Source organism: Columba livia, chromosome 10 (assembly GCF_036013475.1).
Source record: "Columba livia isolate bColLiv1 breed racing homer chromosome 10, bColLiv1.pat.W.v2, whole genome shotgun sequence".
Lineage (NCBI taxonomy): Eukaryota > Metazoa > Chordata > Aves > Columbiformes > Columbidae > Columba > Columba livia.
In genome coordinates this window covers 18,055,454-18,083,349 of record NC_088611.1, presented here as the reverse complement: position 1 = coordinate 18,083,349, position 27,896 = coordinate 18,055,454, and the positions used below count along the sequence as shown (strand labels likewise).

The window sequence follows — 27,896 nt, the reverse complement described above, 5'->3', positions numbered from 1 at the left end:
TTAGGGAGGAGAGGGCTTGGGTGAGCTGGGACCGGCTTGGATCCTCCCGGTGGGACATCTGCCTGGCCGCTATCCCCTCTTCCCCCAGTGCCTTTCATTCCCCTCCCACGCTGGACTGTCGCTTCTTGACTTCCATCCTTCTTGCAGGTCACTTTGCCTTACAAAGGTTGCTCCTGGGATCTGAGTGACATCTTCCAGCTCTGCACCCACCACTGATCCAATGAGCACGTTCTCGTCCTTCTTCTGAAGCTGTTGAGTATCCGGTGTTGAACTCAATACGCAACTGCCAGGCCCCACGGGCAGCATCTTCTGATGCAAGTCACCCGTGATTTGTCTTTTTTATGTTGTTTCCTAAGTGCATGTCACACCGCATGGGTTGTACTTGTGTCTGCGAAGACGGGGAGTGTCACACAGAGCTGTACCTGCAGTTCACAGAATCACAGACTGGCTGGGGTTGAAGGGACCTCTGGAGATCCAGTCCAACCCACCTGCTAACGCAGGGTCACCAGAGCAGGTCACACAGGGTCACATCCAGGTGGGTTTGAATGTCTCCAGAGGAGACTCCACACCCGCTCTGGGCAGCCTGGTCCAGGCTCTGGCACCTCAAAGTAAAGAAGTTTATTCTCATATTCAGATGGAAACTTCTACACTTCAGTCTGTGCCCGTTGCCCCTCACCCTGTCGTTGGCATCACTGAACAGAGTCTGGTCTGTCCTCTGACACCCACCCTGAGATATTTATGAACATTGATGAGATCCCCTCTCAGCTTCTCTCCTCCAGGCTGAACAGCCCCAGCTCTCTCCTTATTGCTTCCTTCCTATACATTCAACTACCTTCCTATGCATTGAACTACCTTCCTATGTATTGAACTGCCTTCTTACGCACTGAACTGTCTTCCTATACGCTGAACTACCATTCCTATACACTGAACTGCCTTCCTATACATTGAACTACCCGCTGGACTCATCAAACAGGCAGCCCCGGGCTGGGCAGGGGACAGGTCCGTCCCTGCCGGCGACACCCGCACGACCGGCAGCGCCCGGTGCCCCCCCGGGCGGGTGTGGACGGTGCGCGGTGCCCGGGGCCCCGCCCCTTCCGGCGGCCGCTGTCGCTGGGCGGGCCAGGGCTGAGCCCTGGCGGCCGCCGTCGGGGCGCGCGTGCGCTCGGGGGCGCGCGTGCGGTGCGGCGGGCACGCGTTGGCCGGCGCCATGGCGGACTACCTGATCAGCGGCGGCACCGGCTACGTGCCCGACGACGGGCTGACGGCGCAGCAGCTCTTCAGCTGCGGCGATGGGCTCACCTACAAGTGAGTACCGGCAGCGGGGCCGGGCCGGGGGCGCGGGGCCGGGCCCATCGCTCACACGTCTCCCCTCGTTCCCCCCTCAGCGATTTCCTCATCCTCCCGGGGTACATCGACTTCACGGCGGACCAGGTGGTGAGTGGCCGGGCCGGGGGCAGCGGGCTGGGGGCCGGGGCCGGGGCCGCCGCTCACCCGCCGCCTTCCTCCCCGCCAGGACCTGACCTCGGCGCTGACCAAGCGGATCACGCTGAAGACGCCGCTGGTCTCCTCCCCCATGGACACGGTCACCGAGGCGGGCATGGCCATCGCCATGGCGGTGAGTGCGGCCGGCGTGCGGGGACACAGGCCCGGCTGCTCGGGGATCACCTCAGAGACCCCTGCAGCCCCCGCGATGTGAGGACACGTCTCCCCGGGGCCTCTCGGGGCAGCGGGCGGGGGGGCCTGTGCCACCCAAAGCAGCGGGCTGGGGGGTGGGTTGTCCCCATGTGCTCTGGGGAGACGCCCCTGCAGTGCTGGTCCAGCTCTGGGTCCTCAGCACAGGACAGACGTGGACCTGTTGGAAAGGGGCCAGAGGAGCCACAGGGATGATCCGAGGCGGGAACAGCTCTGCTGGGGGGACAGGCTGAGAGAGTCGGGGTGTTCAGCTGGAGAAGAGAAACTCCGGGGAGACCTTATTGCAGCCTTTCCATACTTAAAAGGAGACAATAAGAAAGATGGGGACAGACTTTTTAGCAGGGCCTGTTGTGATAGGACAAGGGGTGATGCTTTTGTACTAGAGGGAGATTCAGAGCAGACATGAACAAGAAATTTTCTACCCTGATGGTGGTGAGAGCCTGGCCCAGGTTGGCCAGAGAGGTGGTGGATGAACCATCCCTGGAGACATCCCAGGCCAGGCTGGACGGGGCTCTGAGCAACCTGAGCTGGTGAAGATGTCCCTGCTCATGGCAGGGGGGGCACTGGGGGAGCTGGGAAGGTCCTTCCAACCCAGACTATTCTGTGATTCTAAGAGGTGTCTGTGGGCAGGCACCCTGCCCGTCCCCGACTTTGCCGCACTGGCTCCCTGAGGGTGGCCTGCGTGGTCCAGCTGCCCCTGCTCAGCTGCTGGATCCGGCCAGTGAAGGGCCAGGCGGGTTGTGCAGGGACTTACAGACACCTTTGTGTTACCAGCTCACCGGGGGAATTGGGTTCATCCACCACAACTGCACCCCGGAGTTCCAGGCCAACGAAGTGCGGAAGGTGAAGGTGAGTGTCTGGAGCGGTGGCAACAAACGGCACTCGCAGGGCACGTGGTGGAGGTGGGCACCAGGGTTCGACCCTGCTGAAGGAGCTGTGAGAGGAGACCGTTCAAGTGTGCCAGACATTGGTGTTTCAGAACAGCGGTGCTGCCGCGGTTGCCTGCACAAACCTCTGGCTGTGTGTTAGGTGCTGTCACAGCCTGGGATGTGAGAACTGCCAGGCCTCCTGGTGTGCGAGTATCCCCCGTAATTTCAGGAAGGAGATTAAGCCTGGGAACTCCTGGGAATCTCACCCTACTTGGGCAAGTCTTGGTGCTGGTTTGGAGTCACCCTGTTGGTGAGCACGTGGCCAGGCTGGGTGGTCACACACCTTTGTGAGCGGCTGCAGTAACCACCAGGCACATGCCCCAATTCTGCTGAGTCTGGCGGTGCCGCTGAGCCTGTCCGCTGAATCTCCTTCATTTCAGAAATATGAGCAAGGATTCATCACAGACCCCGTGGTGCTGAGCCCTAACGACCGAGTGCGAGATGTGTTTGAAGCAAAAGCTCGTCACGGATTCTGTGGGATTCCCATCACGGACAATGGGAAGATGGGGGGCAAGCTGGTCGGGATCATCTCATCTCGAGATATTGATTTCCTGAAGGAGTCGGAGCACGACTTGCCTCTCGGCGAGGTGAGAAGGGCTCGTGAGCACCCGATGGGTGCAAGCGTCGTGTTAGGAAGCGGCGTGGCGTGTGATGAGGAGAAGGGCGAGTGCTTGGCTGTGAGATGTTGCGCCAGCGGGAGGGAGCAGCTCCACCTTAGCGCTGCGGGTCCATCCTTAACTATTTCCAGGGGAGGGCGTCTCGTTCCTTCACGCTCTCTCTGTGACTCCTGCAGTGCAGATACAAGAGTGTGGCCGTGCAGTTAGCATCTGCATGGCTCCTCCCGCGGCGTTACCTTTCAGTGCTGTAGAAGCCGTCCTCTCTGCAGCTGGTGGTCTCCCCTGCTTCAGTAATTAATTCCCCGTGTTCCTGGCTGCTGCTATGGCCCCGTGTGCTGGCACTGGCCAGGGCTGCAGCAGACGCGCTGTGCCCAGCCAGCCCTCCAAGCGCTGGGCTGCCTTTCCTGGGCTCCCTTTCCCTGTGTGCCTCATCTTGGCTACTTGCTCTTTAAAATAACACCCTGAACTTGGAGACCGGCAGTTCAGCCTTTATAACATCACACCATCAAACTCCCCTTGTACAGGAGAACGTTCTCTGTGGTGGTGACGCTGATTCCCGTTGGTTCTGGCGTTCCCGTTACACCGTGTAACCGTAGCTCTGCAGCACTGTCAGGTTACACCACCACTGCCTCCGCCAGCCGCTGCTCTTGACTCATGGCTATTTTTAGCTCTTGCTGACCAAACCCGGTATCACATGCTCATCCCTGTTTCGTTTGAAATCGCCTATAAATACCTGTAACAAGAATCTTAAAACAAGAGTAGGTCACTAAAGTGCACATGGCCCTTTGAAGTGCCCATTCAGAGGAGCCAGATAAGAATCTTCTCTCGTCCTTTTTGTGGATTGTTCAGCAGCACAGAGTCAGAAGCTTGGTGCTTGCCTCTGTCACCAGGCAAGGCTGGGGAAACAAGTGGTTCGTTGCCATCCGGTTAAACACGCAGGTCTCCTGCAGCTCGGGAAGTTCATGGATCCCACAGGCATAGGGAGTGTGTTGGGATGTGTCTGTGATTCCTCAGGCTTTTCCTGAGGTGTGGCTTTTGTCACAGACAGGATTTTGGGTGGATGCAGGCGGGGTGAACCTCTTTCCTGAAGCAAAATGTCTGTTCTTATGGTGTAAATAACTAAAGCATTCTCTATTTGTGTGCAACTAATCTGCCTTCTTGTAGAGTTAGTGATCCCTTGTAGCTTTGCCTGTCCTTTTCAAATAACATTTTTGAGAACATCCCACATGAACTTCGTGCTCGCAGAAGGCTGTGGGTGGCGAGGGACCTCCAGGGCACTTTGAATGGGGCTGTGTCTGCGTCTCCAGGGATGGAGATCTCGCTGCCTCTTTGGGCTGCTCTTCCAGTGCTTGACCACTGTCACGATGAAAGCATTTTTTCTGTGTACCACGTCAGATGTTTTCGTGTTCCAGCTTGTGTCCGTTGCCCCTTGCTTGCCCGCTGTGTTTTGGTGCTTGTTTGTCACAGTGAGCGTGGGTGAGCATGTTTGTTTGGATTGAAGCGACCTCTTTGCCCTGTTGACCTTGCCAGCAGCAGCAGTGGGTTATTCTGGGCAGAGCACTTCCAGAGCCCGTGCGCTGGGGATCGCTGCCTGAAAACAAGCTCGGGGGGGTAGTGTTTCTGCCAGAACAGCATGGGACTCTGGAGGTGTCTCCAGCCCTTATTTGCCTGTGCTCTATTAAAAGGGAGGGCTGTTTGGGTGACATCCCAAACAAGGGTCATCTGAGAGTCGTCCCTCGCTTCTAGGTGCTCTCCCTTGGCTTGCTGAGGCCCTCTGCCATCTCCTGTTTTCACTACACTGATGGGCTCAGGGATCGATGGCCACTGCTTGTGTGGGGACAGCACATTGGAGGCTGTTCCTGTGTGTTTCTGGAGGCGTGTTGCTGTGCTGTGGGCTCCTTTGTCTGGAGATACTCCCATGCCAGTGCTGCGGAGCGTTTCACGTGGGCAGAGAGGTTCGGTATTTTCAGATCAGTGCGAAGGAGTTCTTGTGACTTTTTATCTTCTCCCTCCCACTAGATTATGACAAAGCGCGAGGATCTTGTTGTGGCCCCGGCTGGTGTAATGTTGAAAGAAGCGAATGAAATTCTGCAAAGGAGTAAAAAAGGTACCCGCAGACGTCTGCGATGCGAGGAAGAGCTGTGGAATCTGGGCTTGGAGCAGCGGTGGGTGGATGTGGGCACACATCCGTGTGCGGGTGGAACATGGGAGGAGCACACTGCGTTTCAGCACGAGGGGACAGTGTGTAGAGAGTGCCCGCAGCCCTCTGCCAGGGTACAGAGTTCACGTGCGTTCATCTCAAATCTGTTTGAAGCTGAGGGATTCTTGGCAGCTCAGGAGCTGAAAAGCACCCGGCTGTCCAGCCACATATCTTCACATTTTAGCAGTCGATTCAGCTCTGCCAGGGTTTGGTAGTTTGACTTTTAACAGTGTTGAGGGTCCAGCTGTTAAAAAATATGCACTTTTTTCTGTGGTCAGTGTGACAATACTGAGTCCTTTTCCAGTCCTGCAAACTGTTTGCTCTGTTTCCCGAGCCAGGGCTGCTGGCATCTGTGGTCAAGCAAGATTTGATAACGCACCTCATGAGTCTTCCCCTTGTACCATCTGCTGCCTGCTTGGTGCTCCTGGTCTGCCGCACTGCTCCAGGCTGAGGTCTTTCTCCTACAGAAATCTGCAGTAACGTTCTTTCTCTTTGTTTCAAGGCAAGCTGCCAATTGTTAATGAAGATGATGAGCTGGTGGCTATAATTGCCCGCACTGATCTCAAGAAGAACCGGGACTACCCTCTGGCTTCTAAGGATTCCAAGAAGCAGCTGCTCTGTGGTGCTGCTATTGGGACTCACGAAGATGACAAGTACCGACTGGACCTGCTGGTGCAGGCCGGTGTAGATGTGGTCGTGCTGGTGAGACACCCGCCAGCATCACACTGGCCTGGGGGGTTCGGGTGGGCTGAGGATCCCGTTGGAGTGAACCTCCCTGACAGTGGGGCAGCTGCACAGCACTCACTGTCTTCGTTACAGGCCCTTTTGTGTTGAAATACAGCAGTTTGTTGACCTCTCTGTCTCGTTCAGGTTGGAATCCTCAAATAAGAGGGATTCCTCTTGCCTGGGAACTTATTTGACCTCAAGGGATTATGTTGGGTGCATCGAAGCCCTGAAGGCTGAGAAGAGAAACATTGTCAGTTAATACAGAATCTTCTACAAATGCTTCTTGCAGCCTGCAGCTGTCCTCTCTGATGTCCCTAACTAGTTTTGAATATTTGGCTTTTTACAGTTTCCCTTCAGCTATTTGCTGTTTGTTACTGTTACTCTCTTAACTTCCTGATGCTCAGGAGTGGTCAGCCCAGAGCTGCTCTGCTTGTCTCCCCGTCTGACCTGTAAGCTTTTGGGTACAGCAGTCACTGCCCGAATTCACACGTTATTTACTCATCAATTGTTGGCTTGTGAGTCCACCGTGCTGTGAGGGCGCAGCTGAGCAGCCCTGTGGCTGGAAACATTTAACAGACACCACGAGTCAGCCTGCGCACTCACTGGTTGACATCTGGTATTCCTGCTGCACAGCAGGAGCGATACATCCCCCCACCAGCCCTTCTGAATTTCATGAGGAACAATCACCCTTTCACCTGTGCTTGGAGACAGGGCTGACGGTGCCCTGGTGGTAGGACCAGATGGTTCTTACCTGCAGCCAGGTGTGCTGCTTGTTGCCTACTGTAGCCACAGGGTTTAAATGTGAAGGATATTTCTGAAGTCTTTATGATAAACTGCCTTGCCCAGGGAAGGTACGTTACTGTCTTGGCAGCAGCTTCTCCTCTGCTTCTGTGCTCAACTTGGGGTCATTCTGCCCACTTGGGCACGGCAGCAGAGACCCCAAGAAGCAAGAGCAAAGATCTGGAGCTCTTCTGGACCTGTATTTGTGATCTGTTGCAGAAATTCTGGTTGAAATTTGTTTTCTTTCTGTTGCAGGATTCCTCTCAGGGGAACTCCATCTTCCAGATCAATATGATAAAATATATTAAGGAGAAATATCCCAGCCTGCAAGTTATTGGAGGAAACGGTAGGCTTGCCATGAAGACTGTTCTTGTTTTTAAAGTGTGTTTGCTGCTTAGACATAGAGGGAACTGCAGGGATGTGGATGAAATGATCCTCCCTGGTAGATATCCATGAAGTTAAAATGGTTTCCTCTGGCTTGTGGAACAGAGCAGAACCACTCTGCAGACCCAGGGCGTTCCCTGCTGCTGCTACAGCTGAAAGTATTTTGAAACCTTCGTTTTGCAGCACAGTGTGCTGCTGTCCTCTGTAGTTCATTACACATTAGCTTCTTTTACACACCAGTTTACAATTTTGGATAATAATAATAATAATGCTAATAATGAATACTGTTTAATCTGATGGAAATTTTCCCTGCCTCCGGGCAGCAGAGCTCAGCAGTTCTTGTCTTATCCGGCCAGTGTGTCACTGGTGCTGCTGTGAGCCTGTGCTCTGCCCTCGCTACCTGGTGTGGCCCAAAGAGCTCTTGGCACCGTGCGGTGACCTCTGCTCCCTCAGCATTTGTGTGTCAGTATGTTGCGGGGCAGCCTAAAGGACCAGTGTCACCTTGCCCGCTGGGGACAGCTGGGGTATGCCGGTGGCAGTGAACAGCCAGGCCTGGCTCCAGCACGGGTGTACGGCTGGTGCCCTGGGCGGGGGAAATGACCAGGGCAGAGCTGCATCATGCACAGATCTGCTTGTCTCTCTTCAAACCGGTTTCTGCTCCCCACAGTTGTGACGGCGGCTCAGGCCAAGAACCTCATTGACGCAGGGGTCGATGCCCTGAGAGTCGGGATGGGCAGCGGCTCCATTTGCATCACGCAGGAAGGTGAGAGAGATCAGCTGTCTCCTAAATAAGCTGAAGACATCTGTTCAGTAGAGGTTCCCTGCTGAAAAGTAGCACAGCCAGGATGGATATCTCCTGGTATAAGGGCAGAGTCCAACAGCAAAGCCGTTTTTCACCCCCTTGGTCCAGGATGTTCTCATCACCTGGCTCAAACCTTTGGGGCAGCAGCAGCAGCAAAGGCATTTCCCAGTACTGACCGAGACTGAGTAGAGCAGCTGTGGCACACACGGCTTTGCCCGAGAGGAGCCACCGGCGCGGTGTGGGATGGGGCTGTCGGCCAGTGCTGCAGGGAAAGGGGCTTTACCGGATCCCTAGAGCTGCGGGTGACGTGCACCGGGCTGTCTGCACTCCCTTTCCCTCTGGCAGCGGCGTGTGTGATGCTTGAGAGTTGGTCTGTTGGGCTTGGTGCCTTTCTGCAATTCCCAGGCTGAAATGGGGCTTCTGGCCGTTGTCTCTGCAGTTAGCTGGAGCTCGTGCGGGGCAGAGGCTGTGTCACCCTTAGATGAAAGACAGAGAGGGGCGTCCCCAGGGCCTGCAGAGAGGCTGCTTTGAGGACAGGCTCAGTCCTCACGTTTTGAACCCAGCAGGTGAGGTGCAGAGAGGTGGTGGTGTGAGGTCCTGCAGCAAATGAATGCAACCCCTCTCTGCGTTGCTCCATGGTCCTTGTGGGAGGCAGCAAGAGCGGGTCTGATGGCCGAAGGTGCTGTGTTAGCTCTGATTCCAGCCTGGAGCAGCCCAGCGGTCCTGCCAAGGACCTGCTGTGCCTGCCAAGGGAGCGCTGGGCACGGGGCATTTCCCAGACAGGGTGGTCTGTCTCGGGTGACCTTTCTAGGGAGGTTGCGGTGTCTTTGTGCTGATGCTTCCATGGCCAGAGCAGAACCGGGACACACGTGTCCTACTCGGGCTCTGCAGCAGAGGAGCTGCTGAGCTGTGCTCTGTTCTGCAGTGGGGTGAATGTCTCCAGAGGTGCTTCTCCCAGTTACCACGGGAGGTGGGGTTGGGTGCTGGCTTTGGGGAAGGAACAGAGCAGAGGTAGAATGTGGCGCTTTCACAGGAGGTGTGGTTGCAAACCTCTTAGCCGCAGCTCCACAGGTTTTTGTCCCTCTTAGGGCAAGAACTCTGGCCTTTGGGATGGGGGGTCACTTCTGGATGGCTGCTGGGGTAGGGCGAGCATGTGCTGTGCACAAGCCAGGCCTGGCTATCTTAGACCTGGCCTCTGGCTTGGCTCAGGCTAGGAAGGGTTTGCAAGGTCAGCTCTGTCCCACACCGTATGCTCTGCCTAGTAGCAGGTCACTGCTGGGGTCCTTTGTTCTGCTGCTGTTCTTCTGTCTCTAAAATGTGTGTGTTTGTTTTTGTTTAGCTGCTCCAAAGATCCCTCCAGACCTAAAGTCCCACAGCCCCAAATGCCCTTCTACTGTCACGGGCACCTATAGTAAGTCACTTGCCCTGTTCCCAACCCTAATTATGTGTCTTGAAGCAGGACCCTGATTTGGCTGCACATGGCCCTACTGCTTGTTTGAGAATAATTTAGCTGTAGATGCACTTGGGGTTTTGTGGCTTTGGATACTGGTTTTTAATCTGAAATGGAAGCTGAGAAGCCTTTCTGAATTCCCAAAGCAGAGTATGAACTGACAAAGCTGAGGGCCCTCAGGCTTGTCCACCCTCCACTCCAAAATCCAGTTCAGGAGCCTAACTAAGCTCTCTGGCTGCGTTTCTTGGAGCTCCAGCTGGGCACAGCTCCGCTGATCCGGTGCTGGGAGGTGATGCCAGAGCTGTCCTCCATCCTGTTCCAAATCTGGCCCCAGTTGTGGGGAAGTTGTGCACTGGTTAAGCTTCACTTGAAGCTGTCTCCCCTGGGTCACAGAGGGACGTAACTGCGTACGGCTGCCTCAGCAGCTGCGTAGCAGAACCACATCTTTCCCCACTGACACCTGCGGGGAGAAAGGGCCCTTCCCCTGCCCAGCACAGGGTGCAGCGGTGTCTGCTCTGCACTTCTCTGATGCTACCAGATCAAGTAGCCACCCAAGCCTTGGGTTTTGCCCTTCCTCCTAGTTTTGAGACACCTCAAAGGGAAAACGGTTTATGTTGAAGATCCCGGAAGGTTTTCTCTAGCAGATGAACTTGTAGGGCCACCTTTTGCAGATACGCTAAAAAAAAAAAAAGGACAAACCCTCACCCAAACCACCCGGTGTGTGTGTGCTCTGGACCCTGCTTTGGAAGCCTGCGCTCTGAAGCTGTGGCGCTGGGTCAGTTGGGACTGTGATGCTCCCAGGGGCCCTGAGCCAAGCTGTTCCTTAAAGGGCTGGTCTCCGGGGTTGTTCTTGTGAAGTTTCTACAGATCCTGCACTGCCTACAGCACAACCCCATAGAGCCTGGACTCTGAACCCTCCAAAATCAGTTGCTTCTCTCCACAGAGCTCTTCCCTTGCAGCGTTTTGCAGCCGCAACATGGCCTTTAGCAGTGTGGTACCGAGCGAGACCATCTCTTTAAGACTAATGGCATTCATATTCTAGCTGGCAGACTCTCCCTGGTTGGCTGAGCCCTAGCTGAACGCTGAGTTTTGTTCGATTAAAATTGGTTCTTTCATGATCTCAGCCTGGAGTCTGGCTTCCCTCTCTCAGCAGCTGCTGCTGAGCGCTGGGAGTGGAACAACTGCAGACTCCGGCCTCGGCAAACCTGTGCCAGGGCTGCGCGCTGCCAGGCAGGCTGAACCACACCTGGAGTTCACGCTCCAAAGTACTAATCCTGCATGGACATAATCTTATCCGGTGTGTCAGACTAACCATGACTGGAGAAAAGGCTTCCCGTTAATTGTGGGGAAGGGAAGGCTCCCTAAGAGAAGCTTATCTCGGTGTACTTGCATGCCTGCGGCTGACAAATGTGTTACAAGATGTGCCCTGTGCTGGTTTTCCCTCGCACAGTAGGAAGCCTCTAACTGCTACTGACTGGGACGAGCAGGTAAATCCAAAGCTAATAACTCCCTTCCCATGGGGCAGCTAAACTTGACAGAATCCTTGCGGTGTTGCGGGGCAGGCACATAAATTATTTCCTGTAAGCCATCAAATTATCTTGCCTGTTCCATTTTTCCACTGTTGCATGTGTGTTTGTGTGTGTGTGTGCAAATGTGTGTGTGTATATATATATATATACACGTCTATACATATATATACATCCTTGCTCTCTCCCAGCCAGCTGCCTTTCTGTGCAAGAAGCACATTGTACAGCTGCTGGGTATATAGAGAGAGGTCTGGCATCGCTAGGAGGGAGTGAGCGCTGGGACATGGCTACATGCCAGGGATGCTTTGCAGAGGGGCGTTTGGGGTCTGCTCTGCTTCCTTCCCGAGCTCCCCACACGTCTGCTGTGCGCCAGGACGAGCCTGAGACTCAGCTGATCCCAGGCGTCGGGTCAAAAAACCCCTGTCCCAAGGTCACCCACAGCTTTTTGGAGTCAAGGGCCGTCAGGATGTCCCAGCAGCACCTCCTGGGCATCCCCTTCTCTTGCAACTCGGCCCTAGGGAAGGAGCATCCAAGGGATTTGTGTGTTCCCGGGTACTGGAGCATGTGTGTGCTGGGGTCTGCTGGGGAGAGAACGTGCTGCTGCGGAGGGGCTGACCTGCCGCTGCCCTCTCCCTGCCCGCAGTGCTGGCGTGCGGCCGCCCCCAGGCCACAGCAGTCTACAAGGTCTCCGAATACGCCAGGAGGTTCGGCGTCCCCGTGATTGCAGACGGAGGGATCCAGACGGTTGGGCACATCGCGAAGGCTCTGGCGCTCGGGGCCTCCACAGGTGAGTGGCGTTCGTACAGTGTTCTGTTCTGGGCAGGAGGGCATGGGGGGGGACCCAGCATAACGCTGCACCCAGGGACCCTGAGGGTTTTGTGGGTGCAGCCTTGCTGCTGACATGCTGTTCTTGGTGATCTCTTGTGCCAGTGATGATGGGCTCGCTCCTGGCTGCCACCACGGAGGCCCCAGGCGAGTACTTCTTCTCGGATGGAATTAGGCTGAAGAAATACCGTGGCATGGGCTCACTAGATGCCATGGACAAGAACTTGGGCAGCCAGAACAGGTATTTCAGGTAAGAGATGGTGCTTTGGGGCAGCAGACCAAGCTTTTGGGGCTTCTGTGATTCACAGACTTATTTGGTTGTGCTCCCATACAGTGAGACAGACAAAATCAAAGTGGCCCAGGGGGTCTCCGGTGCAGTGCAGGACAAAGGCTCTATTCACAAGTTCATTCCATACCTGATTGCTGGGATCCAGCATTCCTGCCAGGATATTGGTGCCAAGAGCCTGACCCAAGTCCGGTGAGTGCTTCCCCTTGTTTGTACTCTGGCCGGGTGCTGCTGCTGCCATTTGGGGTCTCTGGGCAAGCTGTGTCTGTGCTGCAACATGTTCTGCGTGGTCTAGTCTCACTCTAGCCTTCTCCCCTCAACTCCAGCAGGCACCGTGGCAAAGATTTGCCAGTCCCAGGGATGCGGGAGCACAGTCTCTTGTTGCATATTCAGCTGGCTGGGCTTCAAACATCAGGCTTACCTTCCTCTGCCTGGCTCTTGAGAGCACAGCAAAGCCCATTCTGGCCACAGCTGGGGGAACCAGTGTCCCTGTCCCAGCTGCTCCCGCTCAGCGTGTGCCAGAGCTCTGCCTTCTGGCCCTGGCTGGCAGGTGACAGGTGTCCTTCCCCCTCAGAGCCATGATGTACTCGGGAGAGCTGAAGTTTGAGAAGAGGACAACGTCTGCCCAGGTGGAAGGAGGGGTGCACGGCCTCCACTCGTAAGTGCTTTGGGCAGGACCCTTGTCACCCTGGGGTGGGCGTGTGGAAGTGCAGCCATCCCGTGCCTCAGCTGCTGTGCCGCGGGCTGGGCGTGCTGCTGGCATCAAGCTGTCACTGTGCAGCTGTGCTGAGCCGCAGCAGGTTGTCTGGCCTGGGCCACCTCTCACTGCCAGTGTGCCAGGGCTTGTCCCCACCGCAGGCCAGGAGCTGTTCTGACCCGTCTTTGGTCCGTGGGTGAGGTGGGTCAGTAAAAGTTCTCTCCCTCTGGTTGCTGCTCCCCTCACAGGTACGAGAAGCGCCTCTTCTGAAGTAGGTCTGTCTGTGTCTGTCATCGTGTCCCTCAGCCCTGTGCCACCCCGTGTGGGAGCTGCTCTTGCTGCAGAAGTGCCATTACTCTGTGGGCTGCCTGGAGCTCCCCATGTCCCTTGGCTATTTCATTGCCACCAGAGAGGGCCCACCTGCCGCCCAGGAGCAGCGATCCTGGGCTGGCGCCTGGAGCCCTGCACGCGTTGGCCGTGTTTTACAATAAAAGAGGAAAAGATGTGCAGTTGGTGTCAGCCCAGGGCCCCTCTTCCTTCTTTACTGCCCTGGTTCTCTTGCCTTGGCTCTGTCCTTTGCTTCCTGCACCCTCAGGGACACTGAGGGACACTGTGCGAGAGGGGACAGGGAGGGGACAGCCCCCATTTTACAGGGCTGTTAGCTATTGCCGGGAGCTGCCAAACCCAACAGCAGCTGTGCTGACACAGGAGCCTGTGCCAGCTGCTGCAATAAGCACGAAGGTGTTTGTGTACGTGTGTGCACACCCACCCCCACGCCCCTGGAAACGTTCTGCAGCTGCTTACGCACACCAGCCCCTTGGACCTGTATTCTCCCATGTGTGGGGAGAATTCTTCCTTTTCTTTCTTCCCTAAACATCTGATACTGTCCCCACGTCCCCCAGCAGCCCCTGGTTGGGTGGTGCGGGTGGCACAGATCACTTGTCCAGGCTTCACGTACAGTTTGTTCACCACACTGCCTGTGGACAATGATGTTGGAAGGGCACAGGCTTAGAAAGGAGCTGGCACTCGTGTTTCTGGATGTATGAGCAGTGCAAAGCCCCCTGGCTTGGCCTGTGCTTGCCACACCAGGTGACAAAGGTATTTTACACCTGTACTGGGGGACTGTGTCCCAATACATGCAAATATCACTCCTGCCAAAGAGCGTGTGTTTACCAGCAGTTTGGTCTGTAAGGTTGCTCACTGGAAAAAAAAACAACCAAACAATTCTCCGAAGCACAGTGATGTCAAATTAGATTTACAGATACTAAAACCAGTCGTGAATTACAACATAATTGTGTGAAATGCTCATTAATACAGCTGCCTCGTTAAGCAGAGCCACCCCATGACCTGACTCAGGGCTGGGGACTGCAGAGGCGGCAGGGTTTGAGGCAGGAGGTTGTGATTAGGTGCACAAACCCCCTGCCCCAGGAGTGACATCCCCAACCGTGAGTCAGTGCAAGGGGCCAGGACAGCGACTGTCCCCTGCTTGAGCTGAGCCTGCAGGAAGACAGGGTGTAGCACCCAGGGACCAATGGCAGCTTCACGAGAACACCTGTGCTGAGGGGCAGCACTAAACCGCGCTGGAGAGCCCTGGGCAGGCCAGTGCCAGCCGGGTCACACCAGCTGTCGGTGCTGCCGTGCCGGGGGCGCTGCTGGCAGGTGGCAGCTCTGGCACCACACATGCTGCCCAGGGAGCTGCAGCAGCCAGCCCACATTCCCCCACCAACTCCGCAGGGTGACGAGCACACATACCTCGGGTACATTACAGCCTCACTCTGTGCATTAACTACCATGCAATTCCTTTGTACTTCCAGTTTACGTGTATTTTCCTTGTATAGCCCTAAATGCACCTGGGTGGGGGGGGGTGGTGCAGCTCATCCCACCAGCCTTGGGGTGACAGTTTCTTGCTGCCAAGGCAGCGGGCAGCACCGTGGCAGAACAGCGGGGCTGTGGGTGTGGAGCTGCCAGCAATGCCTGGACTGGGAAACGAGGCTGAGAAGCCAGGGACTCTGGGTCACAGCTGAGTCCATGCATGTCACAACACCCTCCTGTGAGCAGAGCCACCACCCAGCCAGCAGCTCCAGCAGTTTAGTCCAAAGCATTTCCTCGCGGTGAGTGGTGAAACACGGGGGCTTCAGGCAGGCAAGGGAAGAGCCCCCGTGTAGGTGCCCCGCGGAGGGATGAGCCCAGCAGCTGCCATACGTTTTTCACTTGTTAGGAAGTTGAAGGTTGCACACGCATTTGGCTGTGAAAGAGAAAAGGGAGGGAGTGAAGTCCCAGTCCAGGGGACCCAGCCCTTCTCCACAGGGCACACAGGGCAGGCAGAGCCCTGTTGGGGGGACACCCAGTAGCCATCACCCTCCCCTTCACTGGGGTGCTGCCTACGCGCACCCCATCCTCACCGTGTCCTGCACCTCCACGGCGATCCCGCACACCCGCATCTGCTTCAGCACGGCGGGGTGGAGCCGCTCCACCCTGTCTCCTGTGCCCAGCACCAGGATCTCTGCAAGCAGGATGTGACCGCAACAAGGGTGGGCAAGAGCTGCACTCAGGCTGCTCTGCCCAGACCGGCCCACCCTGCACGGACCGACAGCACCCCCCACCCCCTCTAAGGAACCCAAACGAAGGGGAAACCTGCCCCGCTGTGCCCCCCCGCCCCGCTGTGCCACTCCAGCTGCTGCTGCAGAGCAGAAGGATGCTGGAGAGCAACTCCTTCCCCCAAAACCCCGCCAGCCCAGCACAGCTCAGGAGCCAGCTCGGGCAGGCTGCGACAGCGCAGGGCCCCCACCACCCCACGCACCTATTCGGGGCTCCAGCAGCCGGAACAGTGACAGACTGTCATGCGTGATGTCCTTGTAGGAGCCGACCTGCGGGGACACCGAGGGCACTGAGCGGGCAGACCCCCGAGGCGCTCACCCACAGCGCCGGTGGGTGTGACAGCGCCTGCCCCCCGGTACTCACGTTCCACTGCAGGATGGCGCGGGGCAGGATGGCGCAGGGTCCCACCACCAGGTCCCCGCTGACGGTGAAGCCGCGGCTGGTGTAGCCCTCGATGAACATGATGTTGGGAGACTCCGGCTCCAGCACCGTCACCCGCGTCCGCTGGTAGAGCTCGTCGTCCGCCGGGGTGAGGCGGTGAGCCCGGCACGGAGCGCTGCGGGGACGGTGAGCGCTGCGGACACGTGGGGCACACGGACACCCCCCCGGCAGCCCCACAGAGCTCCCGACGGTCACCCCACACCGTGAGCCCCACGGCGACCGCCCCACCGGTGTCTCCCCAGCCCAGCCCCAGGGTGACAGCCCCGCTGCCCGTACCCGCTCGCCGCCCTTCGCGCCGCCGGGCCCAGCAGCCGCAGCGCCGCTCCCGCCATGGCCGACCCGCCGCCGCCGGAAGCGATGGGAGGCCCCGCCCCCCGCACCCCCAGCGCGCGCCCCCTGGCGGCCGCCGCTGGCGCCGCTGGCAACCCCGCGCGACCGGGCTGGGACAGCGGCACCGGGGGGAAGCGGGGCCGGGCGGAGCTCCCACCTCCTGCCGGGGGACGGCGGGGAGGGACCTACACGCCCCCACACCTCCGCCCTCCCCCGGGCCCGCCCCGACCTGCTGCGCCCGGGGCGGGCTGCGGCCGGCGCCGGAGTGAAACCGAAAGCGGCGGCGGGGCGGGGAGCGGCGCGGCGGGTGCGGGGCGCTCGGGGCACGGAGGGCTGCCCTGCCCCCGGCCCTGCCCCGGAGGTGCGGGGGTCCCGCCCGGGGCGACCCGCTCCCCGCCGCCGGGAGGGCCGCACACCGGCCCGGGCTGCTGCGCCGGAGGCTGCGGGGCTGGAGGTGAGAGGGGAGCGGGCAGCGGGCGGCTCCCGATCCCGGGTCTCCGTTGCCGGGCCGGACGGCGGGAGGGAGCAGGACCGGGGTTCGGCTGCGCTCCCGTCCCGCAGTCGCGGGGCGCCCGCCGGTCCCCGCGCCCGGCCCCGCGGTGCAGGGGGCTCCCGGGGGTCCCCGCCGGTGCCCCGTGGCTGTGCTCCCTGCTGTGCCCCTCGGCACGGTGTGTCCCGCCGACAGGCGGCTGCTGCAGCCGGGCTGAGCCCCCCGAGCCGCCCCTGTGACTCCCCGAGCACCGCGGGCTGCGGGTCCCGCCTTCCCCTCTGCTCCGTGTCGCACTCGGTGGGGCTGATGGCAGCGGGGGCAGGGAACTGGGGGCTCAGGGGGGTGCCCGGGGGCAGGGCACGAATGTCCCACCTGGGGCCAGCAGAGCCTTGGCACCGGGAGAGTTACCGGGAAGCTCCCAGGCGACACGATGGGACTTTTCCCGCCACCGTGCCATGCAGTGCCAGGGTGCGAAGGCGTCAGGAGCCCCCAGCACCCCACAGACAGGCGGCCTCGCTCAAGGGCAGGGTCCCGCGTCCCCTCGGCGAGCAGCGTGTGAGCAGCGCGTGCAGCCAGTGGGGTTCCCCGGCGGGTTTCACTTCCCCCGTGGCGGGGCCGGGGGCCGGTGGCGCTGGCAGCAGCAGGACCGTGCTGGCCCGTGCTGGGCGCAGGTGCCGGGGCGGGTGCCCTCCCTCGGGGACAGCTCGGGTTTCTGGGCCTCGCCGGGGGCGCCTGGGCTGGCACCAGATGCTCCAGCCCCACCGGGGCTTTGTTCGGAGCCGTTTCCTTTTGGCTCAGCCGCGTCACCCTCCCCTTGGCACCCAGCCCGCAGCGCGGGGGGAGCCTGTGGCACAACCCCGGCTGCTGCCGGCACCCCCAGCCACAACCAGCCTGGCTCCCGTGCAGCTCCCTGGCGGTAAGTCATCCTCTCTCCCACTTGGCCCAACGGCCACCCCGGGGTCAGAGTGGCGGTGGCCCCCGTGCCCGTCTCTCCGCGGCGCCGGCGCGGGCAACGGAATCCCAAAAGCAGCTGTCCCTGCTGCACCCAGCTGCCCTGGGGTTTCGTTACCCGCGCTCCCGCCCCTGCCTCGCCCCATGCGCCCCCCACCCCGCTGCCGCCCTGCGCCAGGCCCAGCACCAGGCAAGAGCCGCTTGCCCCACTCCAATTCCCCTGTGGGGCTGGGGCAGCATGTGGGGGCCACACAGGGAGGAGGGGGGTGTTGGGATGCGGGATCACAGCTGCCCAGCCCCCCACACTGGGGCTTGGGGCTCTCCAGCGGTCTTGTGTCCCCAACAGCTAAAACCAGCAGCTTACTTCCTGGGGACCCGCTGCCGGGGCGAGCGTGCTGAGTGGTGGATGTGGCCACCTGCGCCAGGGTTGCAACGGTCACGAGATGCCACATGAGCTTCCTGCCGCTGCCAGCCCACGCCAGGCTCTCCCTGTCCCCCCAGCAGCCCCCCGGTGCTGGCTGGGGTGAGCGGTGCCTGGGCAGCACCTGTCCCTTGGGAGAGAGACGGCTTTGGAATGACACGATCACTCCCGCTGAGCGGGCAGCCTGAGGCCATCGGGGATGTCGTGTCTGTCCAAAGCTCTTTCGGTGCCTCCGAGAGCCCCCCAGGGCCGCTGCACCGCCAGGCTCACGTGGGCTGCCTGCGGGGACCCTGGTGCTCTGGGGATGGGACGGATCCAGCCCGGACCCCTCCAAGCAGCGACACAAAGTCTGAGCGTGCTCCCTGCCCTGCCGGTGTGTCCCCCCCCAGGCAGGGGTCCAGGACAGCTCCTGCCCTGCGGACAGTCAGCAGTTGGTCTGGTGTGAGCAGCGATTCTCAGATCACCTCTTGGCTGTGGGTGGTGCAGGGAGCACCCCACCGCAGCACGGCCCCGCACTGCTGGGGGGGTGACACAGGCACCCCTGTGAGCTGGGGGACGTGTCCCCACTCCTGCCCCAGGGCTGTGCGTTCGCACTGGCTGCAGCCCCGAAAACAGCCGCCGTGTACCCGGCAGAGCCGCACAACCGGCCATGCTGCCAGGATCTGCCCTCGCCCCGGCCCCCCGTGCACACGAGCCCTGGAGGAACCGGTTTGGGCCCCGCGGGCAGAGCGGCCCCCCCGGCCCCGCAGGGCGGGCGGGAAGGGAGCGAGGTCCCCAGCTCCCGGGACACGTGCTCCTCGCTGCCGCGGGGGTGGTTTGGTGCTTCCTGGGTTCCTGCTCCCCGCCACCTGGCCTGGTGTCACGTGCCGGGCCCCGTCCCCACATTGGAGTGGCAGCCCTGGCTGCACCATTCGGGGACGCGGCAGCAGCGTGGGCCCCTTCTCTGGAGACACCGCAGCCACAGAGCAGCTCAGCTCTGCAGATGTAATCAAGACCACAATGGCGCAATCTAATCATTTCCACCGACTTCCTCCTGGTGCTGGCGAGCGGGACACGTTGCTAATGCGCTGGGCGGGAGGGCAGCTCGTCGCACCCGTCCCCTGCCAGGTCCAGCGGGCAGGCTCGGAGGAGAGGATGGCAGGCATGGACCCAGCATGGAATAGTCTGGCTTGGGAAGACCTTCAGAGCTCATCCGGTCCTGCTCCCGGTGGGTTTGGTTGGCAGGAGCGGCCCTGGGGGCTGGCGGGCGCTCCCCCTCCTCGGTGCGGCAGCAGCCCCTGCGCTGGGGCGGTCAGCCCTGGGGCACCGGCTGCTAACAGGTGCCAAATATTAAAGCGGATGGATCAAACACGGGTCATTATGGTTGTGTGTTGTAGTGACGGGCTCATTTTTTCTTGTTTCGTGTCCCATTGCTTCTCTGATTTAGGTAAAGCTGATTTTTCCTTATTGTGCAGATGATTTTTCTTATAGTTCTTACTATTGTTTTCTCTATGTTTTAACAAAATAGACTATTTCTTCTACAGGTGCTAAATTGTCTCTCGGTCTTATTGTTTGGAGGAGGCACAAAGAAATTCAGAGAACTCTTTCTCCTTATTGTTATTACCTTCTTAAAAACGGAACAAAGTGGAGAATACACCCTCTGTGCTGTGTGACCGTTTAGAAAAGCAGTGTTTCATTTTAAACTAGTTATTTGCCTAATGGGTTGTAGTATTTGAAAAAAAAGCCCCAAACGATACTTCCTCTGTGCCGCCACTGAAGGTGTTCAGAGCGACTGCCAGTGCGCCCGGCCCCGCCCCGCCCCGCCACACCCATCATGGCGGCCCCGCCCCGCTCCGCCACACCCATCATGGCGGCCCCGCTCCGCCACACCCATCATGGCGGCCCCGCCGCGCTCCCGCCACACCCATCATGGCGGCCCCGCTGCCCGCCACGCCCATCATGGCGGCCCCGCACCCGTTACCTCCAAGATGGCCGCGGGATCCATCCAACCCGCTCAACGTGGCCGCCCGGGAGCGCTGCGCGCCGCGCCCAACATGGCGGCTGCCGGCCGGGGAGGGCGCGCGCGTGGGCGACGTCACTTGGGCCCCGGCGGAAGTGGTGGCTGGGCTGCCATGGAGACGGGCGAGGAGCGGCCGGGGGTGGCGGCGACGCTGCGGGCGCTGAACGGGGCGCTGGGGCGGCCCGCGGGGCTCTGGCGGAAGGAAAGCGGCGCCCGAAACCTGCGGCACCGGGACTTCCTGGCGCCGCAGGCCGCTCTGAGCGCCGCGTTTCCCGGCGGGCAGGTAGGCCGCGGCGGGGCGGGGGAACCGCGGGGCGAGGCCTGCGCCGGCCCTGACTCGTCGCCGTGTCCCCGGCAGGTGCCCGCTGACGTCATGGCGAGCGTGACGTCACTGGGGGGCCCGGGGGTGCTGGCGGTGCGGGGCTGTCGGCAGACGCCGGCGGGGCTGGCGGTGCAGCTGCGGCGCCCCGAGGCCTTTCGGCGCCTGCTGGGGCCCCCGCCCGGCCCGGCGCCCGCGGCCGAGCCCCCGGGCCGCTGGGTGGTTCTGCACTGCCCGGCGCTGCGCGGCGCCCCCGCCCTGCGGCCCCGCCACCTCCGCCCCCTCCTGCTGGCCGAACACCTGGCCCGGCTGCTGCGCGCCCAGGGGTGAGTGCCGGCCCCGGCCCCGGCCCCGGCCCCGCCGCCTGGCCCCGCGCTGCCAGCGCCCTCCTCTCCCTCTCCCGCAGGGCCGGTGTCCGCCTGGTCCCTGCCCTGGCCGACGAGGGGAGCCGGGAGCTCCTGCGGCAGCTTCGCGTCGACTGGCCCTCCGGCTCTGCCGGCTCGGCCCTCCCCGATGCCGTCTCGGCCTTGAAACGAGCGCTGGGCCGGTCGCCCTGTGCCGCTGGCCGTGAGCAGGGCGCGGGCACAGCTCCGCTGCCGGGTGCCATCTGTGCTGTGCGCTTGAAGAGCTTCGTGGAGCAGCAGGGCCTGGTGGGCTACGACCCCAACCTGGATGTCCTTCTCGGTGAGCCTCACGTGTACAGCTCCTCTACCGTGACAGCAGGGAGGTGATCAGCTGCAAACAAGCCTCTTTCCTTTTCTTCCTGTTGTTTTCACGGAAAATAATTGGGATTTAAATCCAAATTGCCTTCTCTTCTTATTCCGCTTCAATCTGGTTTGAGCCAGACATGCAGACAGGCTGGGGCAGACCCGATGGGGTGGGGTGGTGGCGGGTGGCAAGCTCTTGTGTCCCGCTCTGAATGTCCTTCCTCCTTCCAGTGACAGAGGGGAAGCTGCAGGCCTTGGCTGAGCTGCAGCAAGCCGTTCTGCAGTGCACGGTGAGTAACACTCACGCTTCCCAGACCTCATTCCCTTCTGTAGCACGATGGTGTGTGAGCTCCCTGCTGTGCTCTGCTGCAGGCTGGAGGCCAGGGGAGCTGCTGCAGCATCGTGCACGTGGTGAGCTGTGAGGAGGAATTCCAGCAGCAGCAGCTGGATCTGCTCTGGAGGATTTTGGATCCAGGAGCCCACACAGCTTTGCAGGTGAGGAACCTGCCACCCTCCTCACCAGGTCCCTGGCATGCTTGCGCTCAGCCAGCCTCCTGTGATCCCCACAGTGAATGCTGAGGCCCAGCCTTGGGAGGCTTCACTTTGCCTTCATGCTCTGGCCCGGGCGGTGGAGCAGCCTCTCTGCCCTTGGGATTTCAGTGCTGAAGCGCTGGCTTGTGTCAGGAATAGTGTGGCCAGCAGGACTAGAGAAGTGATTGTTCCACTGTGCTCGGTGCTGCTGAGGCTGCACTTTGAACCCTGGGATCAGTTTCGGGCCCCTCGCTACAAGACACTGAGGAGCTGGAGTGAGTGCAGAGGAGGTGATGAAGCTGGTGCAGGGCCTGGAGCACAAGTGTGATGGAAGCGGTTGAGGGACCTTGGGGGTTCAGCCTGGAGGAAAAGATGCTGAGGGGAGACCTTATCGCTGTCTGCAACTGGAGTTTGGAGCATGGAGGGTGTTGGTCTCTTCTCCCCAGTATCAAGTGGACAAGAGGAAATGGCCTCAAGTTGTGCCAGGGGAGGTTTAGATTGGACATTGGGAACAATTTATTCACAGAAAGGCTTGTGAAGCAGTGCAACAGGCTGCCCAGGGAAGTGGTGGAGTCACCACCCCTGGAAGGGTTTAAAAGGTGCGTAGATGAGGTTCTTAGGGACATGGTTTAGTGCTAGAGTTAGGTTAGGTTATGGTTTGACTCAATGATCCTGAGCGTCTCTTCCAACTGGAATGATTCTGTGATTCTATGATTCTGAGTGGGGGTGGGTGCAGAAGACTGCAGGGACACAGCTGGAGTGGGTCTGGTTTTAGGGGCATTCTCCTGCACCGCGTTTTGTTGAAGCTTCTGACTCTTTGACCCCAGCACCGGCCTCACCTCTCTCTCTCAGAAACACCTCGTCTGTGGTCCAGTGAAGGTGACAAACCCCTCATCGCCCATCGGAGCAGACCAGTACTTCCAGTAAGTTGGTGTGTAGCGAGGCTCCCTGCTCTCTGCTCGGCCCTGTGGGCACCCAGGCAGCCAAGCTGCAGCGCTGAGCGAGCTGGTGGCATGTGGAGAGTTCTGTGTGGACTCTCCATTCTGTTTTCTGTGACCTTAGGGCTGTTTCAAGGACTGGAGGTGCAGAAGGGAGGCCATAGAGCCCTCCCCAGCCTTAATGCTGCTTCTGGCCCTCTCAGGCAGCAGCAGGAGATGGGTGGTGCGGGGTGGTGTCTCCCCGCCTTCGTGCATTAGTGCACGGCCCTGGCACGGGGCTGGCTTCCTTGCAGCCCTCTCCAGGCAGCGCCCACGGTGCAGCTGTCCCTGCCCAGCTCCTGGAGCTTTTGTACCACTTTGGCTGCTCTGCCCTGAGCAGCCGCAAGGCTGGGGGGAGCCCTGGGATGCTCTCTGGGGCCGGCTCAGGCAGGGGCAGTGACTGTGAGTGTCTGTGTTCCTCCCAGGCTCCGAAGGCGCCAGATGTACGAAGCCTCCGTGATGAAGTACGGGGAGCTGGCACAAGGTGAGGGTTTGATCTGTGGCTCCACGTGCGCAGATGCCGCTCCATCCCTATCTCCACTGCTCCTGTGAGCGTCCCCCCTCTGTGTCTGCAGCCAGCGGTGCTTCCTCTCCCCTCTGCTGCAGAGCCAGGTGCTGACCTGGTGTGGAGGAAGGTGTTTAAATTGCCAGGGGGACACAGGCACAGAGCAGCACCTGCAGCTGGGGGCCAGGGCTGGGGAAGTGGAGTGGTCCCCAGCTTCCACTGGAGCACCTTGGCTCCGGGGGAGGTGCCCTTCTGAGGGTGACATTACACAGGAATGGAGCGAGCTGTGTGTGATGCCACTTGTGTTCTCCACAGATGAGGCCTGGACTGAGGTGATTGACACCCTCACAGCAGCTGCCATCAGGTTTGAGATGCTGAGTACTGCACACCGCAGTCAGGTAGGATGGGGGTTTGTGCAGAGCAGAGGCAGGCGAATGCCAGGACGTCTGGAATGCGACTTCTCCCTGCCCTCAGATCACCCTGGACCTGGAGAACAGCAGCATTTCCACAAAGGGAACCAAGAGCGGTGCCTTTGTGATGTACAACTGTGCCCGCCTGGCTACACTCTTCGACACCTACCAGCGGGCCGTGGAGCAGGGTGAGCGCCAGCCCCTCCATCCTCCTCTCAGCCCCTCCATGCTCCTCTCAGCCGCTCCTGGGCTGTTCCTCATGCCTGGAGCCACAGGGGCTTCTCTGGCCACAACAACAGCCTGCCACCTCTTACCAGGCACGTACCCATCTCTGCCACCACCATCAGAACTGGACTTCTCCTGCCTGCGGGAAGAGGTGAGCGCTGAGCAGGGGAGTGCAGGGACCTGCGTGCCCTCAGCTCTGGTGATGGGTGCTGCTGGCCTGCGAGGATCCGCCCCTCTCTGGCACAAGTGATCCTTTCACAGGGTGAATGGCTCCTGCTCTTCAACTACCTCCTGCCCTTCCCTGAAGTCCTGCAGCAGGCAGCGCAGCTGCCCCCACCCAGCAAGGGGATCCGGATCACGGCCAACACAGAGACAGTAAGTGCCACAGTCTGGAGCACCCACGGGTGCTGCTCCAACGGTCCCAGCGCAGGGCACAGCTGCACACCCACAGGGTGCTGCCCACCAGTGAGTGACACGGGCAGTGCCGAGGAAAGAGGCCACAGCACCCTGGGGCTGCTCCTGCTGTGTGTGGGGTGGAGACGGGCCCAAGACCAGCCTGACCCCGCCGTGCCAGCAGCAGCTCTCTCTGTTGCAGGTGTGCAAGTTCCTGATCCAGCTCAGCATGGATTTCAGCTCCTACTACAACCGGGTCCACATCCTGGGGGTGAGTCGGATATTCTGGGTCATGGAGAAAAGGGTGGTCAGGGGAGACCTTCTCACTCTCTACAACTACCTGAAGGGAGGTTGTAGCGAGGAGGGTGTTGGTTTCTTCTCTCAAGTAGCAAGGAATAGAACAAGAGGGAATGGCCTCAAGATGCACTTGGGGAGGTTTAGATTGGATGTTAGGAAAATTTTTTTCACAGAAAGGGTTGTGAAACACTGGAACAGGCTGCCCAGGGAGGTGGTGGAGTCACCATCCCTGGAAGGGTTGAACAGACAAGTAGATGAGATTCTTAGGAACATGGTTTAGTGATGGTGTTGGGTTAACGGTTGGACTCAATCTCTTCCAACCAAAATGCTTCTATGGTTTGCTGGAGGGCTGTGGCCCTGCTGCCATCCCCAAGGCTGGATGGTTGCTGTGGGCCTCTGTGGTGGCCGGGATGTGATGCAGCCCCCCACCAGCCCCGCAAGGATGCATACGCAGGGCATGGAGACAGCAGTGCCTGTCGGGCCAGCCTGGTGAGGGGAAATAGGGCCACCAGCCTCAAGTCACGGCCGTTCTCCCTGCAGGAGCCGTTCCCTCACCTCTTTGACCAGATGTTTGCCCGCCTGCAGCTGCTGGGAGCAGTGAGGGACATGTTCCACAGCGCCCTGGCCACTCTGCACCTCGCTCCACTCAGCCAGATCTGAACCTCTGCTGAAGAGCTGTGCCACGGTGTGACAGGCTCCAGGACAACGTGCCATGAGGGGAAGGACAGGGTATGTCCCCTGGCAGGGTGAGGGGCTGCCCCGCGGGCAGGCAGGGAGCCAGGGACCATCTCAGCCCCACACAGGCACTTTCCCTCCCACTGCCCACAAGTTCTGGGGGTTTGGCTATGTGCACCCCATGGCCGTACCCAGCAGGAGCCGGGCTGGGGAGCACGGGGGAGGTGGCACTGGGGACCAGGACACCACAAAGCCAAACACCAACCTTGCATCCCTTAAAGCCGTTTATTGATGGTGGCTCCGTGCTGGCAGGGAGCTCCTGAGGCTCGAGGCTCCCACTGGGGCCCAGACCAGGCTCCAGTACCAGAGCGTAATACACGTGTTCCTGGACAAACATTGTGTGTTTCTGACCCCATTGCGGCACTTTGCTCCACACAGGGACCACGTGCAGCTTCTTGTCCTTCCCTGAGCTGCAGCTGTCATGGGTCCTGCTGCTATGCGGAACAACCACTTGGTGTGAGGCAGGTTGGAAGGGCTGCTCTGAGTCCTGGCCCAGGCTGGCCCCACACATCTCCACTGCCGTGGAGGATCAGTATCCCCACTTATTTCTGCATGGTCCCCAGCACTGCAGGGTCAGGGTTGTCACACAGGGCCCTGTCCCCAGGAGCATGAGGCTGCAGCCACCAGTGCCCAACCAGTCTTGGGGTCCTGCTGCGCTCACGCTCCCGGGGCTGGGCATGATGCTCAGCCCCCTCCTGAGCAGGTTCCTCTTTGGGACCAGGGCTGGAGAGCCTGGGCATAGGTCCCTCAGCGCTGGGGAGGAAGAGCTTCTCCTGCACAGGGAGCCCTGCCCCTTAATTGCCTGGGGAGCTGTGAGCTGGTCCAGGATGGGCCACATCTGCCTCCTACCCCTGAGACACCAGCCTCAAATGCTCCAGATGAGGCTGTGCTGTCCCCAAAGAGGCCGAGCACACCTGTCTCCTCAAGAGGGGACACATCAGCATTAGAGCTGTGGGGACAGGCAGGGTGCCCTCCCCGGACCAGGGGGGAGCAGGATGTGCTGGTTGCCTGCCCTGTTACTGGGGAGCCTCTAGTGGAGGGGGCTCAGGGGGGCATGTGCCACGCAGCACCTCCAGCCCCTGCCCACAGAGCACGCAGCAGTAGCTCAGCACCCCCCCGGCCTCCGTCACCTCCCAGCAGTCCAGCTCTGCCAGGTCGGGCACGTGGAAGAAGGTGGTGCTGAGCACGTCCAGCCCACCTGGGCCCCGGCGCCACAGCGTCAGGCGCTGGTCCACCGAGGCCGAGAGCAGCAGGTCCGGCCGCAGCACCCGTATCCCCGTCACGTGTGCGGCATGGGCGCAGGGCCTGGCCACCCGCTCCAGGACACGCAGGCAGGTCCCTGCTGTGCCCTCGCCCAGGGACACCTCCAGCAGGCAGACATGGATGGAGCCATCGTCGCTGCCGCTGGCCACTAGGTACGGTCCCTCCGGTGTCCGGTGGATGTGGAGGCTGTTCACGCCGCAGCTGTGGGCCATGACGGTGAGCAGCGGCGTGCCCAGGGCTGGGAAAAGAGGCTCGGTCAGGAGAGAAATGCTCACCCTGGCCAGAGGGCACAGAGAAGCCACCAGTGTGGCTGCCCTCAGGGACAGAGCTGAGGTGCCAGCAGCTGCACCCACCCAGGGGCTGCATCTCGCCCTCCCCTCGGTGCAGGGCGTCCACTGCGTCCTTGATGGGGCTGGTGATGTCCCAGAAGGCGACACTACCATCAGTGGCTGCGCTGCACAGGAGGTGTCTCCTAGAAGGGAGGTGATGGGGGAGCCTCCGGCTGCAGACCTGTGACCAGCAGCCCCGAGGGTCCCCACCAAGATCCGGGGAAGCAGCAGAACAGCCCCCATGGAGCGATTTCTCCTTTCTCTCTGCCTGCTAAGCTGCCATCCCTGGATGCTTCTCCCCGGAGGTCACAGCACAGCATTCGGGGCTCACCTCTCCCCGCCTGCCCGTGTGTGCAGGAACGCCTCCACCTTCAGCACACAGCGCTGGTGGTGAAACGACTCCGCCACCAGCACCAGCTTCCGAGCGGCCTCCAGCAGCCCAAAGACCCTGTGATGGACGGGGAGCAGTCAGCCACGGGAGAAGGGGCTCCCAGCACCTCTGCCCCTGCTTCCCACCACGCGCCATCCTGCTCCCGGCTCTGGGCTGGCCACAGCCATGGCAGCAGCCTCCTCCGCGGATCCCGCTCTGCTCCCATCCTCCGATACCAGCCCAGCTCCTTTCTCCCTGCCAGGCCCCAACACGGTTCCTCACCGGACTGATGCATCGCTGCAGGCAGCAGCCAGGAACTCCCAGGGTGTCGGCAGCTGCTCAGAGCTGGTCCCAGGTATGACGGAGAGGGACATGTATCTGTGGCAAACGTGTGACACTCACCAACACCTCGGTGACACCTGCAGCCCCAGGGGGGCGGGTGGTCCAGCAGAGCAGCCCCAGCCCAGCGTGGGACACAGCTCTGAGCGCTCAGAGGAGGCAGGAAGAAAGACCGAGCCTTTCCCTAACCCCTAAAGTCCATTGAGGCCCAGCTGCTGGGTACAGGACACCAGTGACATGTGCCTAAAGCCAAGCCGGCTCCTTCTGCCTCAGCTGAGCCCACAGCCGCACAGAGCTGGTATCCCCGCAGAGACCAGCGCAGTCCCCAGCACCCTCCCAGACCGTGGTCACC

General features: G+C 60.4%; 4 protein-coding genes across 6 annotated transcripts in view; 2 read left to right on the top strand and 2 right to left on the bottom strand.

Moving 5' to 3' along the window:
• Window positions 1-1,120: 1,120 nt before the first annotated feature.
• IMPDH2 (inosine monophosphate dehydrogenase 2) lies at window positions 1,121-13,423 on the top strand. Of its 2 annotated transcripts, XM_065074689.1 has the most exons (15): window positions 1,121-1,305; window positions 1,386-1,434; window positions 1,514-1,615; window positions 2,467-2,541; window positions 3,002-3,208; window positions 5,258-5,345; window positions 5,941-6,140; window positions 7,200-7,290; window positions 7,996-8,091; window positions 9,470-9,541; window positions 11,750-11,893; window positions 12,037-12,181; window positions 12,266-12,409; window positions 12,792-12,875; window positions 13,163-13,423. In XM_065074689.1, exons 1-15 carry the CDS (start codon window positions 1,208-1,210, stop codon window positions 13,182-13,184), a joined length of 1,617 nt encoding a protein of 538 aa, XP_064930761.1. In that variant the 5' UTR covers window positions 1,121-1,207; the 3' UTR covers window positions 13,185-13,423. The 2 variants fall into 2 exon arrangements, with proteins under 2 accessions (XP_064930761.1, XP_064930762.1); XM_065074690.1 differs by lacking the exon at window positions 9,470-9,541.
• A 725-nt stretch (window positions 13,424-14,148) lies between these two features.
• Window positions 14,149-20,241, bottom strand: NDUFAF3 (NADH:ubiquinone oxidoreductase complex assembly factor 3). 2 transcript variants are annotated; one of them, XM_065074729.1, is made up of 5 exons: window positions 20,106-20,241; window positions 15,876-16,068; window positions 15,715-15,781; window positions 15,317-15,417; window positions 14,149-15,159 (listed from the first exon to the last, which is right to left on the bottom strand). In XM_065074729.1, exons 2-5 carry the CDS (start codon window positions 15,972-15,974, stop codon window positions 15,049-15,051), a joined length of 378 nt encoding a protein of 125 aa, XP_064930801.1. In that variant the 5' UTR covers window positions 15,975-16,068; window positions 20,106-20,241; the 3' UTR covers window positions 14,149-15,048. The 2 variants fall into 2 exon arrangements, with proteins under 2 accessions (XP_064930801.1, XP_064930800.1); XM_065074728.1 differs by lacking the exon at window positions 20,106-20,241 and adding an exon at window positions 16,230-16,385.
• On the top strand, window positions 20,005-25,577 carry DALRD3 (DALR anticodon binding domain containing 3). Its single transcript, XM_065074681.1, has 13 exons — window positions 20,005-20,427; window positions 20,503-20,789; window positions 20,870-21,147; window positions 21,402-21,460; window positions 21,543-21,665; window positions 22,554-22,624; window positions 23,104-23,162; window positions 23,499-23,581; window positions 23,658-23,781; window positions 23,911-23,969; window positions 24,080-24,193; window positions 24,414-24,482; window positions 25,049-25,577. Exons 1-13 carry the CDS (start codon window positions 20,020-20,022, stop codon window positions 25,166-25,168), a joined length of 1,854 nt encoding a protein of 617 aa, XP_064930753.1. The 5' UTR covers window positions 20,005-20,019; the 3' UTR covers window positions 25,169-25,577.
• WDR6 (WD repeat domain 6) overlaps window positions 25,450-27,896 on the bottom strand; it is a 5,192-nt gene continuing 2,745 nt past the window's right edge. The window contains exons 3-6 of the mRNA XM_065074660.1: window positions 27,488-27,583; window positions 27,167-27,283; window positions 26,860-26,978; window positions 25,450-26,744 (exon numbers count right to left, since the gene is read on the bottom strand). Coding sequence (XP_064930732.1) covers window positions 26,260-26,744; window positions 26,860-26,978; window positions 27,167-27,283; window positions 27,488-27,583 — 817 coding nt within the window. The 3' untranslated portion in view covers window positions 25,450-26,259. The remainder of the gene's footprint in view (window positions 26,745-26,859; window positions 26,979-27,166; window positions 27,284-27,487; window positions 27,584-27,896) is intronic.

What these genes read in the sequence shown, in the direction of transcription:
- IMPDH2 (XM_065074689.1), top strand. Translation starts at nt 1,208, where the DNA reads ATGGCGGACTACCTGATCAGCGGCGGCACCGGCTACGTGCCCGACGAC. An exon ending in ACTTCACGGCGGACCAGGTG is followed by an intron (nt 1,435 to 1,513) that starts GTGAGTGGCCGG and finishes CCTCCCCGCCAG; the next exon opens with GACCTGACCTCGGCGCTGAC. An exon ending in AGCCAGAACAGGTATTTCAG is followed by an intron (nt 12,182 to 12,265) that starts GTAAGAGATGGT and finishes GCTCCCATACAG; the next exon opens with TGAGACAGACAAAATCAAAG.
- NDUFAF3 (XM_065074728.1), bottom strand. Translation starts at nt 16,285, where the DNA reads ATGGCGGGAGCGGCGCTGCGGCTGCTGGGCCCGGCGGCGCGAAGGGCG. An exon ending in GCGCGAAGGGCGGCGAGCGG is followed by an intron (nt 16,069 to 16,229) that starts GTACGGGCAGCG and finishes CCGTCCCCGCAG; the next exon opens with CGCTCCGTGCCGGGCTCACC. An exon ending in GCGCCATCCTGCAGTGGAAC is followed by an intron (nt 15,782 to 15,875) that starts GTGAGTACCGGG and finishes GTGTCCCCGCAG; the next exon opens with GTCGGCTCCTACAAGGACAT.
- DALRD3 (XM_065074681.1), top strand. Translation starts at nt 20,020, where the DNA reads ATGGCGGCCCCGCCGCGCTCCCGCCACACCCATCATGGCGGCCCCGCT. An exon ending in CGGCTGCTGCGCGCCCAGGG is followed by an intron (nt 20,790 to 20,869) that starts GTGAGTGCCGGC and finishes CCTCTCCCGCAG; the next exon opens with GGCCGGTGTCCGCCTGGTCC. An exon ending in GTACTGCACACCGCAGTCAG is followed by an intron (nt 23,582 to 23,657) that starts GTAGGATGGGGG and finishes CCCTGCCCTCAG; the next exon opens with ATCACCCTGGACCTGGAGAA.